Genomic DNA, 18,957 nt, shown 5'->3' with positions numbered 1-18,957 from the left:
GTGCTGCATCCAGCCGGGCTCACACCTCGATCCTCCTCAGCGTCACCTGGGGCTGAGGGAGACGCGGCGCTGCCACCTCGCGTGAAGCCGAGTGGGAGCTGGGGGCCATTGTGTGCTGAGGTGCGACGGGCAGCAGCAGGAGGAGCATCAGGCCTCAGCTTCGCACGGCGCTGCTCCACGTGCCCTTAACGAGCCTTAAGGGGGCACCAACCCAGCTCAGCACGAGGGGACGCCCGGCTGTTGGCTGCACAGCGCCCGGTGCTGCTCGTGCATTGCGGAGCGGCTCGTGGTGCTGCTCTGTCTCACAGCACTGAGGGACCCGCTGCCTGAAGAAGCGATTGAAGGTATTGAAGGCAACTTATCAGCGGCTCCGCGTCCTTAACGACCCGGCTCGAGGGCGGTCCCGGTGTGTTGGTGTCGACAAGCGGGACACCATAGGGAAAAAGAAGATGTCCGGTCGTCGCGTGGCTGCAGCGTGTGACCGACGGCAGCTGCCGCGGGGCATGGGGAGTATGGGGAGCATGGCAGCTCCGCTGCTCGACCCGCGGCCGCTACGGCTGCCGTTTCTGGAGGCTGACGTGAGTAGCACGGGGCTGTGGGTTGGGTGGCGGTGGGACATGGAAGGGGCTGAGCTGGCTGAGCTGGCGGCCCTAAACACTCGTGAGGCCTGTGTGCCGTGGTGCCCCATGGCAGGTGTTGCGGTGTCCGGCAGCACCGTGCGGGTATTGTAGCCCAAACACAGACTCGCAGCCCCCAGCTGCGGTGCTCATAGCAGCTCTACGCTCCGATGGGCAGCACGGGGCGGTACTGGGCAACCTGATCTAGTAAAGGTGTATGTTTGGTGGCCCTGCCAGGCAGGGGGGTTGGAACTACGTGATCCTTGAGGTCCCTTCCAACCCGGGTCATTCTGTGTGTCTACGGGCCGCCTGGGCCTGCTCGAGGCTGTGCCCTGCCCGACACGTCACCCCACGGGCTGCAACCGGGTCCGAGCCACGGTGGAGGGGGCGTTGGATCCCGGGATCCCCGCTGGGCTCCGCTCTGCAGCCCGCCCCTTCCCCACCGGGCGGGGGGTCCTTTAACAAGGCAGGGGTCCTGTTAGAGCGGCCCGTCGCGTCCTTAACGCGTCACCGGTGACGTGACGCCGCCGTTCTCTCCCCTAAGAGTCGGCTCCAATCGATGTGCGGGCGCTCGATGCAGCAGCCCTCGCGGAGGAGCGTTCTTCGGTCTCGGCCGCCGCCGCCGCCTCCTCCTTTACCGCCGCCGCCGATCGATGCGCTCAGAGCTCCGGTCGCCATTTTAGGGGCAGAGCGAGGGAGGCAGAAGGAAGGGTCGGTAGGTACCGGCGGCCTCGTGTCGTTCTCCGCGTTCGGCTGCGAGGCCTCGGCTCGTTGCAGCGCAATAATGAGCTGCTCCCTCCGCCCGGCTCTGCGCTGTGCCCGCCCCCATTCAACCCCGTTCCCCACACGCCCCCTCCCGCTCCGTCCCCCTGCCCACTACTGCCAGCAATGGGCGCTACCAGCCCCATAACCCAAACCTGCTTTTTTTTCTCTTATTTTTTTTATTTTCTCCACGTTATTTCCTCCTTAATACAATCCTTGCTCCTTTTATTCGTCGGGTTTTTGTATCTGCAATAAAGATGCAGCAGATTTCTCTTGTTTTCTCTGTCTTTCGTTTCTCAGTCTCACCTAAAGTTTCAGTGTCATTACTGCTGATACTCACATTAAATAAAAGCTTTAATCATTTCATGCGACTCTCTTGTATGTGACTCTTCCTATTTATTTATTTCAGGCCCCTCCGAGGCATTCCTTGCTCACAATGTATAGGACAAAAGTCAGCTTGAAAGACCGTCAGCAACTTTATAAGCTAATCATTAGTCAGCTCCTGTATGATGGATACATAAATATTGCCAATGGTTTAATAAACGAGATCAAACCACAGTCAGTTTGTGCGCCATCTGAACAACTGCTGCATCTTATTAAATTAGGTAAGATGGGGTTAAAACAAAAGAACTGCTGTAAAGTTTGTGCTCCCAAATCCTTGGATTCAATCTTTGTGAGTGCTGTGGTGTTACTGAGAACACATCTCTTCTGTTTTCTATGCCTTTGTAGCAAACCACAGAGTTTTTATATCTTTATGTGTAGCCTGTGTTTCATTCTTTAGCACTGGAAGTGCTAAACAGGATCACAAGTCTACACATTTAATAGAAAGTTAGATCCATTACTACAGCACAACTCTATGTGGTTGTTCCTGGACATGTTGGGAATGGAGGAGTAAGTCCTTCCATTGGCCACCCTCATTGGCCTTTATATACCACTCTGCAGGAAACAAGCTTCACAGTGTAGGATCTTGGCAAAGGTGTGTTTCTTGTTCTCTCTGTGCGTCTTCCTGAAAGTATGAATGTGCTGCAGAAAGTAATCAGAATTCCTGAGCTGCTGTTGGAACAAGCCAGCTGGGTTGCTGGAAGAGTCCTAACAATGACAACATGTCTCCTCTCTATTGTAACTGAACTGGTTCTGCTGCTTGAACTAGTTGATTTCTATGGGTAAAAGTGTGGAGCCTCATCAGTCTGAAAGAAGATTACTAGGCTTGGCAGTCTGCAGATGAAAGCAGAACAAACTTTTCTGTGAAGCTGGGCACTTAAAACTTGTCTGTCCTTGCCTTGGTGCAGCTTGCAGTGCTGAACTGGCTGTATATGTATATCATGTAGATGCATAATGCAAATCAAAGTGATTCTTTAAGATGGGTTTCAAGTAATAATTTTCATTATTTAGTATTTATTTTTAATATTTTTTTTATATCTTTATTCTGTGTTTAGTCAAACTGCCTTTCGCTCTTCATGAGAGATATTGCTGTTCTACATGTAGATCTGTTCTGCTAGCTTAGCTTTGTTCAGCATGGGCTTTCTCTCCTAAATCCTGAGCTTCAGAGCTACCAAAGAAGTGTGTAGGATAGATACGAGCATAGCCTGCCTGTCTAAAGAGGAGGTAAGCCTGTTTTAAGAATGTCAACTTTCTCTTTTCAGGGATGGAGAATGATGACAGTGCTGTTCAGTATGCAATTGGACGGTCAGATACAGTAGCTCCAGGCACAGGAATCGACTTAGAATTTGATGCAGATGTACAGACCATGTCTCCTGAGGCTTCTGAGTATGAGACTTGTTATGTCACATCTCATAAGGGACCGTGTCGTGTAGCAACGTATAGCAGAGATGGACAGCTAATAGCTACAGGATCTGCTGATGCCTCAATAAAAATTCTTGATACGGAGAGAATGCTGGCCAAAAGCGCTATGCCCATAGAGGTAAAATATGACTTGAATCATAGTCACTGTGTGAATTCTTGAGCTGATGTCTCTGTTTCGTGCCATGTCTGTGCCTTGTGGCTGGCTCAGTGGGTTGGACTAAATATCTGTCTCAGTGTATTTCCTATTCCAACAATGGCTTATAAAGTACCCTTGAAGAACAGGTAGAAGACACGGAGCAAGTGTACCTGTGTCACCTTGCAGCATTCTAGAGAGCTGAGCCAGAAATTGCTTCTAATAGATGTTGATAATCTCTATTACCATGCAAACAGTTTGGTTATGAATCTACCTTCATATCTGACCTTCCAAGTTCACAGTGGCTGTTTCAGTACTGTTTCACAGAGCACATATTTGCTTCCTTTACTTTTTCTCTAGCATGCTTATCTGCCAACAGTTGAAGGGGTTTTTTTGGGTTTGTCTTGAGTTCTTGTTATTTTTTTCCACTGAATGCACACCAGATTTACTACATGATCCTTGAGGTCCCTTCCAACCCGGGTCATTCTGTGATTCCCTGCAGTACTTTTGTAAAGATACTGGGATGTTATTTCATAAGAATTCATAACTGTATAAAGGTATCACGTCTTCAGATAATTAAGATAAGTGATAACGTACCAAGTCATATGTCAGAAAAGGTAGTGATATAATCACTCATGCAAGTGAAAATAGTACGTTCCCTGTCAAAGGAGTGTTCTGCCTTCTAACTCTAACTTGTTCAATGTTCTTTGTAGGTCATGATGAATGAGACAGCACAGCAAAACATGGAAAATCACCCTGTTATTCGGACTCTGTATGATCATGTGGATGAAGTTACATGTTTAGCTTTTCATCCGACAGAACAGATCCTAGCATCTGGTTCAAGGGACTACACACTTAAATTGTTTGACTATTCAAAACCTTCTGCCAAAAGAGCCTTCAAATACATACAGGTTAGATACAGTCATCCAATTCAGAGCAACCAAATCTTGAATGTGTGATTATTGAGGTGTCAGTGAGCTGAATTGCATCAGGGTATGCAAGTGGTTGGGTACATAGGAGTATGCAGCTACAAAATGGGCAGACCTGCTAGTAATGCATTGTGAGTTTGTGCATAATGGATAGCTATACCTATAGGTGTAGTCTTAGAATCTCATGGATCTAATATGGATGACTCTGAAGTCAGCTGCATTTTCTTGGTTCTGGAGACAAGTTTGTGATTATGTGGTGGCTGACAAAACCTGCTGCTGTTGTACACTATCTGATGGATGGGCACAGCAAGCTGCTCTAGGGCAAAAACTATGGTACATTTCAGTGTGACCTGACAAATAATACACAGGGTGTTTTCTATTCTGCAGAAATAGAGCATGTGCTGATTGATAATGTAGTTTATTTTTTAGCATTTTAGTGCCACCAGGATTGCCACTTCAATTTTTGCTTTTTCTTTTTCAACTGACACCAATTATGTATTTTTTGATCAAACAGGAAGCAGAGATGTTGCGCTCAATCTCTTTCCATCCTTCTGGAGATTTCATACTTGTGGGTACCCAGCACCCTACTTTACGACTCTATGATATCAATACTTTCCAGTGTTTTGTGTCTTGCAATCCTCAAGATCAGCACATCGATGCCATATGTTCAGTCAATTACAACGCCAGTGCAAACATGTACGTGACGGGCAGTAAGGATGGATGCATCAAACTGTGGGATGGTGTTTCAAATCGCTGTATCACTACTTTTGAGAAGGCACATGATGGAGCTGAAGTCTGTTCTGCGATTTTCTCCAAAAATTCCAAGTATATCTTGTCAAGTGGAAAAGACTCTGTAGCTAAACTGTGGGAGATATCTACTGGTCGGACGCTGGTCAAGTACACAGGTACGTGGCAGCTGACCTTCCAGGGACCTTTATCACGTGCTGGCCAGTGAGCAGGTGGTGTATGAAGAATGAGATGTTACTGCTGTTACTCATAAGGAGAGACTGCTTTTGTGAGGATAAATGGCCCCAAAAGTTGAAAATGTACAATACTTCCAGAAGAAAAGCTGTGTCAGTGTCAACCTATTTAACTTGAGCAATGAGTTACATGACTGGGGTTAGCTTTCGGATAAAACAGTCATGTGCTTAACATCTGGGGTCATAACACGACTGTAGAGTGGGTGCTGGTGGAAAAGAACCGGATATCACTGTTAGGATGTGTGCAGTCCTTGTGCACTGGCTGTGTTTGCTGCCAACCAGCAGGGTGCAGCACCTCCTCGATAAAGACTTGCAAATACCCGGTGGGATGCAGCAGTGTATTCCTTGCAACATAAATGTGTAAATGGGAAACAGATTCTCTTTGAAGGGAGAGGTAGAGGTGTGGCTGAAGTACATCATGAGGCACGTTAGGTGGCCTGCATGTTAAAACCAGAAGTTATTAACGATAATGAGAATCTGTGTTTTTGGGTCATTGGGGAGAAAAACTAAAAGTGATCTTATTTGGTTTGTATTTTACTTCACGTATTCAGGAGCTGGTTTGAGTGGACGTCAGGTGCACAGGACACAAGCAGTCTTCAACCACACGGAAGACTACGTGCTGCTGCCAGATGAAAGGACCATAAGTCTCTGCTGCTGGGATTCGAGAACTGCTGAGCGAAGAAATCTCCTTTCTCTTGGGCACAACAGCATTGTCCGCTGTATTGTCCATTCTCCCACCAACCCCGGCTTCATGACCTGCAGTGATGACTACAGGGCTAGATTTTGGTACAGAAGGTCAACAACAGATTAAGGACACCTTTATAAAAGAATGATTATCCAGATTCCTTATATCATCTTCTATTGATTGTACTGCCAACAGATGCCTAAGTGAGAGCTACGCTGTGTCTGGTTTTTGTTTTGTGTTTCTGATTCTGTCAGAGGGCAGAAAAATATTGAAATACTGAAACTGAAGTTTTGCCCCACGCTAATTTTTTTTATTAGTGTGCGTGGCATTAATTTTTTTTTTTTAAAGTCATCTCTGATTTTACTCAAGGAGTTGGGGTGTGGAATAAAATGATCCTTGCAGGAAGGATTAAACTTATTCTCCTGTCTTTCTGAATCCTGTGAAAGATAATGTGACTAAATCTTGCTCAAACTGGGCAGTGTGAGCCGGTTTTGCTCTGCATTGTATCTGTGCAATCCCCCTAAAGTCTGTTTAAAGAATGGATTACACGAGCGACGGTAGAACTCGGCGAATGTTTTAATGAAGCCTTAAGCCATCTTCGGTTCCGATTCACGCTTTGAAGCTCTTTTATATCTTTCAGTTTCTTTCCCTCAGTTGGCCAAGTGGGCCTCTGGTTCTGAGCCGGTTTTGTGCCATAAGAATTTGAAACGTGGTTTTAAATTGTTTAGATGAATTGAAGAAATGGTGTTCTAGTTCTGATATTAAAGTTCAGACTTGAAATCTCGTCTTCTTTACAATTTATCTTAAGTGTAATCTTTAAAGTAAATTCAAGGAATATTCATACTGAAGCTATTCAATGTGGCAGTGCTGCAGCATATGGAAATGAGAGTAACCTGGCTATAGAGTCCCTTTAGTAACTCCTCTGAGAAACTTGTAACGTTGATTTTCTTCATATATGTATGTCGGAAATGTAAATGTGCTTCATTTAGGAGTTCTCATTCCATCAGTCTGTTAGACAGGAATTGAGACACTTTGAATTTAAAAACAGTCTCATTGTTTCTTCTACCTGTTGTGTCTGATAGTCGGAGTTTCCCAGATCTTACTGTGTTCATTACAAGTACAGAGCAGCAAGAAATGTGTGCTTAAAACTTCTGTACGTTTGGAAATTCATTGCATGTTCTTATAGATGAGGTTTATTATCTGGTCTCTGTAGCTTTAAGAGACCCTTTATGCATTCCATCTGCAGCATAGTGTGGTACAGTGCTTTTCAGATTCACATTTGGGAATAAGTTTCCTTTAGTCATAAGCTCAGCACTTGCTTTCATTAAATGTATGGTTGTCACTGTTGGGTTCACTTTCCATTGCCACCAAGTATCTTGTCAAGGGCTGATAAGGATGCAGGTTTTTGTCTATATATAAATAAAGATTATCTTTTTAAGGATTATTTAATATATAACAAAGGAAGTGTATTAGTTTTCTATGTAAAAGCAGAATATTGGAAGGATAGAATTTGGGATGTGTTACAGTCTGAATCACTCTGTTGCACTGCATTCAAATCAGGCCGTTTTAAACTTGCAGTGTTTAATGTTTCATTTCTGTTCTTTTAAAGAGCAATTTAATATTCTTAAACAATACTGCAGTACAGAACAAATGTGTTAGACATAGCAGTTCTCTGCATCAAATGCCTAAACCTTTATCTCATGCCTCCCATGCATCTAATGGCTTCTGCTGGCTTTTTTGGTGAAGGAACAAGGAGAACTGGAGCTTGGTGGGAGGGAAAAGGGAAGTCATGGCACAGTCGTTAACCCATGCTGCACTGCTCAGCAAAGCAGCCCTGTGGTACCAGCCCCAGTTGGCTAAAGGGAGCAGTGGTAGTTCTTTATTAAACTGAAGTGTTCCTTCCAATTCTGGTAACACAGCTGTCTAGAACTCGTTTGCTGTGGACCTTTGGGCTCTTCCGTTTTCAAAGCAGTATTTAGTATATTAAACCAGTGCTGAAGTTGTTAAGTTAGCAATGTTCTTGCTTTCACTTCAAGATTCCTTAATTCTTTGCAAGCTCGGTTTGCTTGTTTTGGTCTTGAAACACAGAAGTGGAGATGCAATGTGTTAAGAAGGAAACATCCTGAAATGAGCTCCTCTGTTTTTGTCTTAGCAGAACTTCAGTGAGAGACGATGCTGCAGAGAGAGAGAACAGAGTGGCACTTGGCTGCAGGACGTTCATGTTGATTTGATTAAAAGAGTTTGATTTCAGGAGGTATTTACAAAAAGCGGCCTTGCTTTTCCCAGCAAAAATCAAGTTATTGACTAAGTTCGTTACTGTGCTTTGTTACTTGACAAATCCAAGGGCTTTGGAGCGAAGTGGTTCAGGGAGCAGCTTGTAATCTAGCATGGCAAGATATCAAAAGCAAAACCATTTTGTTTAGGCTTCAGGTTGAGTAAGATGGATTCTGCCTGAAGTAAAAATGTTTGTATGCGGGGTATAATTGTATAAAAAGGCTCAAGGCCTGAATTGAACTTGAGTTCAGGGAGCTTCTGAACAACTGAACCAAAAGCAGGGAAGTCAGGTCTGAGTGAAAAGTTCAGAGTCAGTGAGGAGATGGGCACGGTTGGGACAGATAATCAATCTCTACCTGTTTCTGTTCCCCTTCCCTAACACGGGTGGAATGTTTTTACTCAAGTTTCAGAACATTGAAGTTGACCAGGTAAATTGAGCCTGGCCCTTACAGAACCGGTCTTGCCTGCAAATGGGCACATTCAGAAGTGTCTCCAGGGCAATGACCTTCAGAAAGATGCTGTTTGTTGGTGCCTTGCTGCTCTTAAAATTCTCTGTTAGTGAAGCTGGGGAGAAGAAAACCCAACTCTGCTCGATATTTGGAATGCTCCTTCTAAGAGCATTCTATGGTAAAGGAAAGGATGCTGCCATAGAACCACTCTGCTCTGCCTGGCACAGGGCAGGATGCTGTCTCTGAGTGCAACAGGCTCAGGGCAATGAGGAGTCATCCGCATAGAATTCATCCTCACGTATGGTAATACTTAGGGTTTTCTCAAAGCCACTTTTATGTATCAACAAAAATGATAATGCTGCTGAAAATACTGAGACAGCCTTGAAAGGCATGAAAAGTTGGCTTAGGAATCCTGAACTGGTACGATTGTGGCAGCCTTCTTCCTATCGAGGGCTGTGCAGCCTCTTGTGGTGTGAAGTTTTCTTGTGTTTGTTACACTTCTAAACAGAGAAATACGGGAACAGGCAGCAGAAAAGGAGGGTGACACTTGTGGCTGTGGTTAATTGCAGCAAGCTGGTGACAGTTCAAGGACAATTCCGCTTGCGGACAGACTCAGTTCTCGATGCTCGTAGGGTTTCCCTGCTTTGTTTTGTTTTGTTTTCCACCTTATCTGCTGTTGCAGATGCTGTATTTCATGAGAACTGCCTGCACGCGTTGCTGGGTGCTGTAAGGGCAGGGCTGGCAGAGCTGCGGGTCCTACACACAGTGACTGCACAGCGCCAGGGCTCGGCAGCACCTCTGCACCGCTCTGAGTGCTGCTGCTGGTGTGAGCATGAGAAGCAGCCACACTGCAAAGGTACGTTGCTTTGGGTTGTCTGAATGTGGCACAGAAGTGAAAAGGTTCTAGGGCAGGGTTTGATGGTTGGGCTCAGCATCAGGCTTGGTGATGCTGGAGGTGTTGGATGCTCTCATCCTGGGCAGGGATGCGTTGTACTGACTGTGCTTTTATTGTGTGACAGTTCATTAATGGGGAAAATGTTGTCATGAGGGGAGCTCCAAACAAAGCAGTAATGACTGCCTGTGAATAAACACAAGTGAAACAATGGATAGACAACCTCGAGGCTGCCCTGCTTTGCTGCTCTGTGATAACGCTGTGCACGCTGTATGTTGTCAGAATCGTATGGGGAGCCCCAGTCATCTTATTGCAGATAAATTCCCGATGTAACAACAAAGCAGAAACAGATTTAAACTGCTCTCTTTGGTTTCAGTTTTTAGAAGGAAGCAATCTGCAAGGTTTGCCACGTGTCTTTGTGTATTCACGTTGTCCTAATGTGTTTTTAATAGACACAGATAAAAGAGCTTGCTGCTGTACAGTCAGAGGACTGAAGTCTTAATTCTTTATTCAGTGCTTTGATCATCCGACCATCTGCAAGTCTAACGAGCAGTGTAACAGAATGGTTGTTGAACCCCTGGTGATGGTCCCAATGGTAACTAAACAAACTGCTGCCTGGAAATGTGGGTACAGAGCAGAACAAGAGGAAGAAGTTGGTGAGCAGCCATGGGCTGTGCTCAGCATTTCCACTCAGACATGCAGCGATGGCAGAACAGTTTCTTATGTGAAGTCACCAGGGTCTGTTGCATGACATCTATTCAAAGAGTGTTTATTTCTGGGTGTGCTATTTCGAGGTTTCCTACACGACCTGCTGAAATCCATGTGATGGCAGCACCATGATTTCCAGCGTTGTTCCAAGTCCATCCGCAGCACACCCGGCCAAATCCAGGGGAAATAATAACAAGAAAAAGCCCGATTTCTTTCTGCTACATCCTTTATAAACTATTTATAAGAGATATCAGGCAGCGCTGTTCATTATGATATCTGAGTGCCATTCTAAGTGTGGAAGTGGTGTTTTTCCCACTCTCCGGACTTGCTGAAGCACCTGCAGTAGTTTTGCTGTGCCCAGCAGCGCTCCATGCTCGCTCTGTGCTCTGCCTTCCACCTTGATGTGGAAAACCATTCCTGAAGATGGATTCAGGGTAGGATCACACCCAGAGAAATGTGGGATTTCTCTCTTGCTGCTCCTGCAGCATCGTTCGCACAGGAAATATTGCACATCTTGGTGCAACTCACAGCGTGGTTAGTGTTGGCTGTGCTTGGGAAATAGCTCACTTGCTGCTTGGCAACATTTTCTGTGCTTTTGCCAAAAGAAAACCAGAGGCATTTCCTAAGCACCCGTGAAGTTAATCTGGAATCTGTCCACAAGTTGCAGCGCTGCTCCGTGTGTTTCTGGGAGCCCCTTCCAAACCCCAGAGCAGTAAATGAGCAACTGCTCTTTATTGCCTGCATGAAGCGCCCAGAGCAGGCACAGATGAGTTACTTTGTGCCAGGATTCCCTCTCACTGGGATAATTGCAGCAACTGCTTCTCTGTTCCAAGCCCCGTCCAAAGGTGTAGATTTTGTTGATAAGGCATTTTCAATTCAACTTTTTCTATTTGAGATGTGTGGCTTTTCTAGTGAAGTGATTGTGGCCGCAGGAGCGCCTAATTTTATCTTGAAGCTGCTATGGAAAGAGGAAGGAGAACACTGCAGCCAAAGAAAAGCAAAAGCATAAAAACCCACATGATGTGAATGAGTACAGCAGTGAAACCTGCGTGTTTGCTTGGGCACAGCTTGCTGGGTGAATAGCAGTGATGGGTGATGCTAAATAACACTCCTGTTTGATAGCATTGAACAGCTTTTAATAATTACAGAAGCACGCCCTTTCACCCGCAGTTAATGGTTAGCTTTAATGGTTAGCTTTAATGGTTAGCTTTCCTCCTCAGCTCTCCTGCCTCTAAAGAATGTGACTGTTTTGCAGTCGTTTCCCTGGGTTTAGAGGAGATTTGCTCAGATTTTGAGAGACTCAAACGTGAAAATTGCAAAGTAAATGGAGACATTTGGAAGTACAAAAGAACAGGAGGAAAAGATGATGCTACAAAAACACCGTAAAATCAAATAGATCCATTTCTGGTTCATCCCCACTGCCCCCATCAGCCGGCCAAGATTCAGCTGTAAGACAGAAAGGCATTTCCCAGGGGGTGAGGGACATCTGCGTGCCCTGTGCAGCAGCAGCTGCAGGCCAATAGCACATGCAGATAATTGTGCTACGTAATTAGCTCCCCCTGCTCCCAGCAGTGCTGTGCTCGGGGCTCCCAGTGGTGCAGAAGGAGCAGAGCTGCTCCTGAGCTCAGCGGTCTCAGTTCTGCTTGGGGGATGGAGTAGCAGAGGCACTGAAATGAAGGTCAATGTAAGTACTGGATTATCCTATTTCTGGTGCATTTAATTTAACTGTGTGGCTTATCATGTTGGCAGTGGAAAGTGCATTTATCTGAGACCTGCATCTGCCAGAGCTGCTTCTCAGTGTGTGCTGCTGCTCCTGTTTACAGGTCACTGTCAAAGCGTTCAGTCTGAACTCTTGAAACACAGTGAGTTACCTGGGTTCAGTGGCTGGCAATTCTGCTTGGGGTGAGGGTTGGAACCAAATGACCCTTGAGGTCCCTTCCAGCCCAACCATTCTATGATTCCATGAGTTCAGCTGGAAGAGATTCCTCATTGGGAAGAGCAGCAGTAAGGCTGATAATAGTGAGATTATATACCATGATTACTGGGCAGTAATGTGCCTTGCTGAAAGGTTACATGAGTAGGGGCTAGAGGGCTGTAGGGATGCCCTTTGCCCTCTATGTTTCCTTGGAAGAACTAAAAGTTGAGTTTTACTTCAAGAGAAAGAGGATGCTGCACTTCTTATGGTGATAAGATGCTGATCATGAGGGTGCAGGTAACGGAAATGCTTTGCCAGCTTGAGTCACTCTGCTGAAGCAGTGTCAGCAGAACACAGGCTGTGTGCTCTCTAGGACAGGGACTGACCACGTCCTTGTCATGATTCTGCAAAGAGAAGCTCCAAAAAGAAGCTCCAAAGCAGAAAGTATTGTGGTGCTGTTTGCTTTTAAGACGTAGTGCTCTGCTTTGAAACAGCGGTGAAATATTTGGATGAATGAAACCCGGTGTGTAGTTGCATGTCAGTGTTTTGCCCCAGTGCATGAGCAGAAGTGGGTAGGAGCTTGTTTTGTGCTAAGCAAGGGCTGTCTGGCTGCACACAGCAGTGAATGTCTGTGTACAACAGCACAGCTGAGCTTCAGCAGCTGCGGCTCCAGGCAGGACCTGCAGTCACTGAGTGCCCCACGTTAACAACCACACAGTGCAGCACATGTAGGGGTGGGTGGGAGGGCATCTCTTTCATTTCTGGGAGAATATTTTAGTTTTCAGTTTAAATCTTCTCCAGAATCTTATCTTAACTATCATAGTAACATTTCTGTGCAGACAACTGCAATAGGGGAGATGGAGGAAGCTGGAGTGCCTGGAAGCTGTGGTGCTGCTGCTGATTCATTATGAATCAGAGAGAACAACCTCCCCTGGGCCTCTGCCATCCCCACTGCATCAATAGAAGCTCTGCTGCAAGGTGTGGGCTGATGGGCTGTCTGCTTGTGCACCCGGGTGGAGAACAGGCAGCAGTTGCTGCTCGTGGGTGTCCGCCCCATTGCGGCTGGTGATCGGTGGTTGCTCCAGGCAGCTGCTCCCACAGGGACTTCTGCCCGTGCCCTGAACAGCCACTGCTAAGCAGCTTTTTGCTGCTTTGTGTACCTTAAAGTCCATGTGTAGAAATAAGTGTTGTGATAAAATACAATTAACATACTAAAAGATTTAGAAAAGACTCAAAAAAAGGAAATTGATTGGAACGTACAGTAAAATCCTTTGGATAGCAACAGGAGCCAAAGGCCAGAAATGCATACATTCCTTCTTGAAATGTCAGGAAATGGCAGTTTATTTTTCCTTCAACTTGGCGTGGAAGTGTTATGCATGGGAACGAAATCCTGACTGCACAAACGAGGGGAGATGGCTGCTGGCTTGGATGTAGCCAGGCTTTGGTCAACAGATTGCGTGGAGAATGAAGGGCTTGGGGAGAATGAGCAGCGCTGCCCTGTAATTCCCATCACTGCACTGAGGTTATGGGGCTTTGGAGGTGTTGGGAGCAGTGCTGGGTAAGGCACCAATTATAAAGATGTAAATTACGGAGAGTGACTGCCCTGCATTAGACCAATTGGTCTAAAATTCAGTAGAAGTGGGCACACAAGAAACTTGTTCACCGCTGACTTAGTTGAACCTGTGCTTCTGGAGGCCTTATGGTATAAAGCTGCTCAGTATGGCTGGCTGTGTATGAGCAATTAACATTGCAGTGATGAGGTCATAGACTCCCGTATGGGGGAGAGCGGCACCTTAGAAACAGGTTGCTGAGGATGCAGCCTCTGCCCTCCAGTTCTGCTCTCTGTCTTAGCCTCACTTAGTGAACAGAGGGAAGGGGCAACAGCAGTGTCCTCCAAAGTGCTTTCCCATGGGATGATGAACCACACTTTAAGATGTACTTCATCTCTGGGTAGTTTTATAGGGCTGCTGATAGGGAAAAAGCAACAAATGCCAAAGAAAAACACTTTGATTTCATCTGCATTGCCTTAGTGCTCGTTACATGTTGGTCGTTGTAAGGACACATTAACAAGATGACACAATCTGCAGATGATGGTGTCAGACAGACCCGCTTCCGCTCCTCTGCTAATAAAGGAAACATGCAGATCTCAGTGGCCCCAAAGCGCAGCTTCCTCCCAGTGAAGCATCCCATAAAGTCTCTGCAACCCTGGGAATGCAAAGCTTGTTTACAGTTAATGGAAGGTCAGGGATGCTTCTGCTTACAGGAAGGGAAGGGGCTGCCACAGTGATCCTTTACATATGTCCCGGGCAGCTGGAAGCAGAGCTGGGGCCTGAAGTGTGGCACACAGCCTGGTTAGGTGAGCTGAGCTGCACTGCAGGTGACCTTGTGCCACAGAGGAGAAAAGCAGAAAGCTCTATGCTGACGGAAATACAGCACTTGCCAGTGCCAAAACCAGCTGGTTCAATGCCTTCTTGCATGTATTTCCCATAAAATACACTCATCAGTACCTGAGATGTTGGGCACTGCTGTGAGTTTGTTACATTTCCTTTTATTGGTATTAGGCTCATCTTCAACAGCAGTTCCATTGTCCTGAGCTTGTACACACTGAAGCCATAGCTGGTGCTCCTGAGAACCAACAGAGCTTATACTGTTTCCTTGCAGTAGAGGAGCAAAGAGAACACAGAACAAGATGTAAAGGTGGACCTTCTGTGACCTTAGAGATGGGATTTCAGCAGAAATTCAGAAGTAATTTCAGTGCTGGGCCAACATTTGTGTTGGTTTTGCAGTGAGCTGCTGCAAATTTCTGCCTGGTTGAGGGCACTGCAAATGCACCGCAGAGTCTCTTTGAGGACAGAAAATGGTGGTTGTGTGTCTTGTGGTTTGGTTTTCTTGTTTTAGTTTTTGTGGTGTGATATAAGGATGCAAAAAGAGGATTGAGTTCAAGGGTTGAGGCCTTCCTGTAGTTGGGTGGTTACGAATTAGTGATCTATTTTCTTACTTGTTTTTGCCTTCTGTACAACTCTTTCTGAGGTTAGTTTCAAGAAGAAAGGATAGCAAAGCTTCACTGAAATACTTTCCTGAGAAAGAAATGTCCCTGACTAATAGCAGGGAATGTTGGGCGGGGTGTTGCGGTTTTTGTTAGTTTGGTCGTCCATTTGGGATTTTGGGGGGTTGGTTGGTTTGGCTTTTGGCATTTGTTTTGTTTTTCCTCTTAGTTGTAACAATGTGTGAAGTGCAGGCACTGCCAGTGCTGCTCTCTGATGAGATTTCTGCCAGGCTGATTTCAGAGAGAGCATGTGGCACTGCCTAGAGAGAAAGCGGGCTGCCATGTCCAAGGCAAGAAGGCTGCTTTAATCAGAGCATGCCATAAGGTAAATGGGGCTGTTGTTGTCTGTCTCTGACAGCTGCTGATGGACAAGTCCATGCATCATAACAAGGCCATTGTTCACGGCCATTCCCCTGAAGAAGGGTGTGCTGCTAACAGCAGGCTGCTTCCATCAGCTGAGCTGACAAATGGGTTTGCTGCTGCTTCAAACCAGCTGTCACTTCACAGCAAATGCTCCGCACAAAAATACAAGGCATCATGTTTCCTATTTGGGTGCTATCTATTTGGATGTTACTTGCACTTTCTGCTAAGAAACTAATGCTGGAACATCCAGTGGGAAGCAGTCGGTCACATTTTAAGCTGACAGCAAATGCTATGTGTGAAAGCACTGCTGCTCCGGTTCTTTTCGCCCTTTGCAGAAATGCCTCAGATGAATGAAGCTGCAGCTGCTTTTCATTCTTTCATCCCATTTGGAGTAAGCAAATATCCAAAGTCAATATGCTAAAAAATAAAGCGTTATCACTCATGTTTGCCAGGCTTCATATAAGCTCAGCTGAGGCAGGTAGAGCAGCCCTGGTGATGAGGCTTGGAAAGTATGAATATTTGCTTTCCTGTGGATTTCCTGTGATCTGTCACCTCTATTCTTCACTGGCTTCAAGTACGTATATATATATATAAAAAAGTGAGAGATGAGGTGATAACAGCACTGTTGGAGATGCCTCAGTGCACAGTGACATCTATGTCACAGAGGGGAATGAGGGCACTGTTCCAGTTGCCCTCACCTGAAGCTGAGTTCCCAGGTGCACTGCCCAGCCAGCAGAAAGAGCAATGCATGTGGCATCACTGTGCACAGGGCTGGCAGTTTCTCCCAGAGCTAAATGACACACGTTGTTGGCCTGGGATCTGTGACGCAATAGGAGTCAGCTCTGCAGTTTGATGGAGGGCCGAGATGGGCAGCACTGGAGCTGATGCCCTCAGTGCTGCTGCCCCAGCACTGCCAGCAGACTGAGCTTCTCAGCACTGCTGCTGGGTTTGCCTTCATTAGGCTTGAAGGAGAAAAGAAGTATTTAAAGGAAAACAAGTAGTGTATTTATTTCTTTTTCTATTAAGAAACAACTAATTACTAATGTGCAGCTGAAGCCCTCAGATAAAGGAGGCAGCAGTCAGGGAGGACGAGGTTTATTTTTGGCTGGGTGACACATTTCCTCTGGCTTCTGACAAACAATTCACAGAATGCTTATGGGGAAAACCACACATTTTTTCATAGCGTGATGCTCACAAAGTCCAGGTAATGAATGCCAGCCACACTTCCAAGACCCTTTGGTGGGAGAAGCAATGCAGAAACATACAGTAGAGTTATTACTTCTGTACAGCATAACAGATAAATGTTAGAGGCAGGTGATGCTCTGAAGCCGCTGCTCTGAGATATGGTCTTCAATTGAAGCCCATGCATTTTGTATCAAATTGAGATGACAGCAGAGGTGAGCACTGTGCTGGTGCCGTGCTCTGCTGTTGGTGTGACAGTGCTGTCTGTGTTCTCTCCCTTAGAACGCACTGGCGAAGGCTCTGTATGACAACAAGGCGGAGTGCTCGGACGAGCTGGCCTTCCGCAGAGGGGACATCCTGACAGTGCTGGAGCAGCACGTTGTTGGCAGTGAGGGCTGGTGGAGGTGCTCACTGCATGGACGGCAAGGCCTGGCTCCTGCCAACCGCCTGCAGCTCCTGGTGGGCCCACAAGCCCTTCCGCCTCCTGCCATCCCCAGCGATGCTCCAGAGCCACCCGTGGCCCCACAGAACATCTACCAGGTGCCCTCTGTGCCCAAAGGCACCGCGTCGTCCTCTACCTATGAGAAGATGGAGGGGTGGGTGACATCGCCGGCTCGGGCTGCCACCCAGCCTGCACAGGGGGTCTACCAGGTGCCAGCCTTGGCTGCACAGCTGCTCAGTGAGAGGACACGGAGCTGCAAGCAGCAGGTAGGTGTGGGCAGCATGGGACCAAGCACTGTCATTGAAGTGGTGGATGGGGGGTGGGGGGAAGGGTCTGAATGGCTGTTGGGTGGAAAATTCCGGTGTTACATCATCGAAGCCTTTCTTCAGCACGAGATTAATGCAGAATCTTTTATAATAAAAGATAAACAGAGCAGGTGTGGAGGGAGTTCCAAGTGCAGGCTTTCATTCAGTCCCACGAGCTCTTCAGCCCTGGGTAGCTCTTTATTCTGTGTAAGAAAATCACATTAAAGATGTTAATTGGCAAAGGAAAAAAGTCCAACCCCAAACCCTTTAGTCTGAATTAATGAGCATTTGATCTCCAGGACGCAGCTGGCCGGCTTCCCTCCCACTGTGCTACAGAATGAGGCACTGGTTCCTTTGGTGCTGCAAATAGGTGCTGGAAAAGAGACATATTTGGTTAATCTTTGGTGACTGTAAACTGTATTTTCATTGCTTCAGCTGCACTCCCAGACCTCATGTAGTGTTTCCATAATGGCAAGCTCAAACTGGGCATTAGTTGCCAAAGATCCTTGTGCATTTGCTGTGAACTGGTTTCTCTGCACTCCTAGCCACAAAGAAGGCAGGGCACTTGCAAAGTGAAGTGAGATCAGTGCCATTTTCCACACTGTGCCAACAAACCAGGCCCTGAAAATGTCATCTATTTCTTCATTTGTGTGAGTGGCCCAACATTAGAGCTCATCAGCTTTTCCTGTCTCTGTATTTTCATGAGTCAGTGCCTTGCCTACTCTACCAGAGAAAGGGGGAAGGGAAAAAAAAAAAAAAGAGGAAAAAACAGAAGTTCTAGCTGCTTTTACTACTTCAGAGTTCAGCTTTGCCTGAGCTGGCTCTTGCACAATGTCCCAGCTGTTGCTACAACAACTGCATTGTGGTGGTCACAGGCTGCACACGGGGGTGTTGGAGCAATCGGGGCTGCCCTGCGTAGATCCTACCAGACAGCTGGCAAAGCTGCCAACACACTCAGCTGTTCCCCAAGCAGCTGAGTAAAGCCACTGTAAGTCTTTGAGGGAGATGGCTGAAAGCAATAAACCAAACCCAGCGTGCTTTCACCCTGTTTAAAAACACTGTCATTTTGCTTGTTGCCCAGGCTAACCGTGTGTTGAATGGACTAAAGTCAGTATTTTCAAGGTCGATGAAAGGTCTTTCCCAATATTCATCCCCAGTCTGTATCCTTTTGCAGCTGTTATTCCCGCAAAGCGTGGCTTGACCTGATGGTTCTGTGAGAGAGAAGTAGAAAATCCCCTGCTTTCTTTTTTTAACAGTTCTGCTTCGGAGAGAGTCAAAAGATTTGAGTGATAATAGAAGCTGAATTTTCTCCAGATCTTTTCCCCCTCTTGGTTAATAACGTTGATTCTCTTTGATTCATACGTGCCTGTTCTTATCTGAAATAAAGCAGAAGTGGTAGCAAAGGAGAAAATACCAAATCTATCACCATCAGTGGAAAGCTAACAGCTGTGAATCACTGAAGAGCTCCTCCT

General features: G+C 46.4%; 2 protein-coding genes across 4 annotated transcripts in view; both read left to right on the top strand.

Annotated features, from left to right (window-relative positions):
• The first annotated feature begins 393 nt into the window (after positions 1 to 393).
• CSTF1 (cleavage stimulation factor subunit 1) lies at positions 394 to 6,689 on the top strand. Its single transcript, XM_032448656.1, has 7 exons — positions 394 to 578; positions 1,162 to 1,332; positions 1,789 to 1,984; positions 3,023 to 3,300; positions 4,029 to 4,226; positions 4,759 to 5,149; positions 5,776 to 6,689. The coding sequence occupies exons 1-7, from the start codon at positions 450 to 452 to the stop codon at positions 6,033 to 6,035; spliced, it is 1,623 nt and encodes a 540-aa protein (XP_032304547.1). The 5' UTR covers positions 394 to 449; the 3' UTR covers positions 6,036 to 6,689.
• A 789-nt stretch (positions 6,690 to 7,478) lies between these two features.
• CASS4 (Cas scaffold protein family member 4) overlaps positions 7,479 to 18,957 on the top strand; it is a 16,632-nt gene continuing 5,153 nt past the window's right edge. For 2 of the 3 annotated variants that reach the window (XM_015881836.2, XM_015881833.2), the window contains exons 1-2: positions 7,479 to 9,488; positions 17,021 to 17,446. In XM_015881836.2, coding sequence (XP_015737322.1) covers positions 9,465 to 9,488; positions 17,021 to 17,446 — 450 coding nt within the window. In that variant the 5' untranslated portion in view covers positions 7,479 to 9,464. Of the gene's footprint in view, positions 11,917 to 17,020; positions 17,447 to 18,957 lie in introns of all 3 variants that reach the window. The other variant, XM_015881835.2, reaches the window with a different exon arrangement.

Source organism: Coturnix japonica, chromosome 20 (assembly GCF_001577835.2).
Source record: "Coturnix japonica isolate 7356 chromosome 20, Coturnix japonica 2.1, whole genome shotgun sequence".
Classification (NCBI taxonomy): domain Eukaryota; kingdom Metazoa; phylum Chordata; class Aves; order Galliformes; family Phasianidae; genus Coturnix; species Coturnix japonica.
This window is presented reverse-complemented; position numbering and strand designations above follow the sequence as displayed.

Excerpts from the sequence above, each read along its gene's own strand:
- CSTF1 (XM_032448656.1), top strand. The coding sequence starts at position 450 with ATGTCCGGTCGTCGCGTGGCTGCAGCGTGTGACCGACGGCAGCTGCCG. Across the intron at positions 579-1,161 it reads TGCCGTTTCTGGAGGCTGAC|AGTCGGCTCCAATCGATGTG; the intron begins GTGAGTAGCACG and ends CTCTCCCCTAAG. Across the intron at positions 4,227-4,758 it reads GAGCCTTCAAATACATACAG|GAAGCAGAGATGTTGCGCTC; the intron begins GTTAGATACAGT and ends TTGATCAAACAG.